Source organism: Bos taurus, chromosome 7 (genome assembly GCF_002263795.3).
Source record: "Bos taurus isolate L1 Dominette 01449 registration number 42190680 breed Hereford chromosome 7, ARS-UCD2.0, whole genome shotgun sequence".
In the NCBI taxonomy this organism is placed as follows: domain Eukaryota; kingdom Metazoa; phylum Chordata; class Mammalia; order Artiodactyla; family Bovidae; genus Bos; species Bos taurus.
In genome coordinates this window covers 8649679-8652026 of record NC_037334.1, presented here as the reverse complement: position 1 = coordinate 8652026, position 2348 = coordinate 8649679, and the positions used below count along the sequence as shown (strand labels likewise).

Below are 2348 nucleotides of genomic sequence, written 5' to 3'. Positions count from 1 at the left end.
CATAGCAGAACTACAACTCATGACTATTCTTTATACAAACAACAAAAAAGTCATTGATGCTATATGTTTTATTTGAGAACAAATATTTTTTTTCTTTTTTAATAAATTAATTTTAGTTGGAGGATAATTACTTTATGAAATTGTGATAGTTTTGCCATACATCAACATGAATCAGCCACAGGTGCAATATGTACCCCCATCCTGAACCCCTTCCCACCTCCCTCCCCATTGAAACATGCATATTACCATATGTAAAACAGATGATCAGAGAATAAATTATTTTAAGAAGGATTTCTTAGGTGGCGCTAGTGGTAAAGAACCTGCAGGTAAGACATAAGAGATGCAGGTTAGATCCCTGGGTCCGGAAGATCCCATGGAGGAAGGCACAGCAATCCACTCCAGTATTCTTGCCTAGAGAATCCCATGGACAGAGGATCCTGGCAGGCTATAGTCCATAGGGTCACAAACAGTTGGACTTGACTACAGTGACTTAGCATGCATGCAATTTTAAGAAATTCATCTAGCTGTATGAAAAAAGGATTAATTCCCAAATTATCCAGATCCAAGGCTAAGAATAAATCTGAGAAAGTGGGAAAACCATAAAATGAAAAAAAAAAATGTTTGAATTATGAGAGATATCACAAGCTTTAACTAAGGTATATAAATCGTATGGAGAAGCTGAAGTCAAAAAAAGGAAAATTTCAGGAAATAAATTGAAAGAGCAAGTTCAACTTCCACAGCCTGATCAAAGCCTGGCAATTTATGATTCTGAGGCCTTTCTTCAGCCCAGGTGAATTACGTTTTTTTATAGCTCACAATTGAAATAACGCTCTCAGGGCTCTCTTAATGTCTCTGTTCCTCAGACTGTAGATGAAGGGGTTCAGCATGGGTGTGACCATGGTGTACATCACTGAGGCTGTTGCACTTGAGTGTGGGTTGTGGGGAGCAGCAGAGCTAAGATACACTCCTAAGCATGTACAGTAAAATAAGAAGACGACTGAGAGGTGAGATGCACAGGTGGAGAATGCTTTATACTTCCCCTGAGCTGATGAGATTCTACATATTGAGGAAGCTATCTTGCAGTAAGTGTAAAGGATAGCAGCAAGTGGAACACCACCCAGAAGCCCAGCTGCACAATTCATCACCAGTTCATTAAGAAAGTTGTTAGAACACGCAAGTTGAATCAACTGCTTGAGTTCACAGAAATAGTGAGGGATTTCCACCTCTCTGCAGAAGGACAGTGTCAATACCATTAAGGTTTCTAACAAGGAATGTAGGACACTAATGATACAGCTAACCAAAACCAGAATTCCACAGTGTTGTGGGTTCATGATGACTGTATAGTGAAGGGGGTGGCAGATGGCCACAAAGCGGTCGTAAGCCATCACAGTCAGGAGGAAGTCATCCAACCCTGCAAACAGCATGAAAAAATACATCTGAATCATACAGCCTTCATAGGTTATAATGTGGCTCTGTGTCTGGGTGTTACACAGCATCTTTGGGGTGATGGTGGAGGTGATACAGATGTCTACAAAGGATAGGTTGGAGAGGAGGAAGTACATGGGGGTGTGGAGGTGGGGGTCTGAGCTGACGGCCAGGATGATGAGCAGGTTTCCAAACACAGTGATCAGGTACATGGAGAGGAAAGGTCCAAATATGAGGGGCTGCAGTTCTGGTTCTTCTGAAAATCCCAGAAGAAGAAATTCTGAAACATGTGTTAGGTTCCTTGGTACCATGGGCTGAAGGTAACTATGAGAAAAGGGGAAAATAACATGACTGATTTTTACACAATCAGATATTACTCACATTGTTGAAGGGCTGCCATTTATAATCACTTATCAAAATATTAATTTCAAAAATTTGTTTATGAATTCAGTCCCCTTGGCGGAATTTCTTATGTAATCTTTTATTAGCAAGCTTGTTCAACTTTCAGCATTTTCCCTGGCAAGTCAAATATTTCTCATATTGAAGGATAATTTTTTTTCATTTTTTCAGGCCATTTAAATTGCGTGCTGACAATGTTCCAGGTGCTGTCTAGTCAATGAGTATGGGGAGCTTAAAAATAAAAATTCTTACTATCCATCTACAGAGAAATATCCAGAGAATTAAAAAAAAAAAAAGGTATGTATATCTTCTCAGACCGTGATAGATGCTATGAAGAAAATGAAAGCAGGTATAAGAGAATGAGTAAAGAAGGGGTGCTATTTTTTATGGATGTTCATGCTAAGGCTTGAAAACTTGAAAAACAAGGTGACATTTCCATGAACATATCAGATGAAATGTGTGCCAGGCAGGGAGAACAGCAGTGCAAAGAGAGGTACTTCTTTAAGATGTGCGGTATGGGAAAG

General features: G+C 39.6%; 1 protein-coding gene across 1 annotated transcript; it reads right to left on the bottom strand.

Moving 5' to 3' along the window:
• Positions 1-812: 812 nt before the first annotated feature.
• On the bottom strand, positions 813-1736 carry OR7A121 (olfactory receptor family 7 subfamily A member 121). Its single transcript, NM_001390250.1, has one exon. The coding sequence runs from the start codon at positions 1734-1736 to the stop codon at positions 813-815; it is 924 nt and encodes a 307-aa protein (NP_001377179.1).
• Positions 1737-2348: the final 612 nt, after the last annotated feature.

Coding starts and splice junctions, on each gene's coding strand:
- OR7A121 (NM_001390250.1), bottom strand. CDS start 1,736: ATGGTACCAAGGAACCTAACACATGTTTCAGAATTTCTTCTTCTGGGA.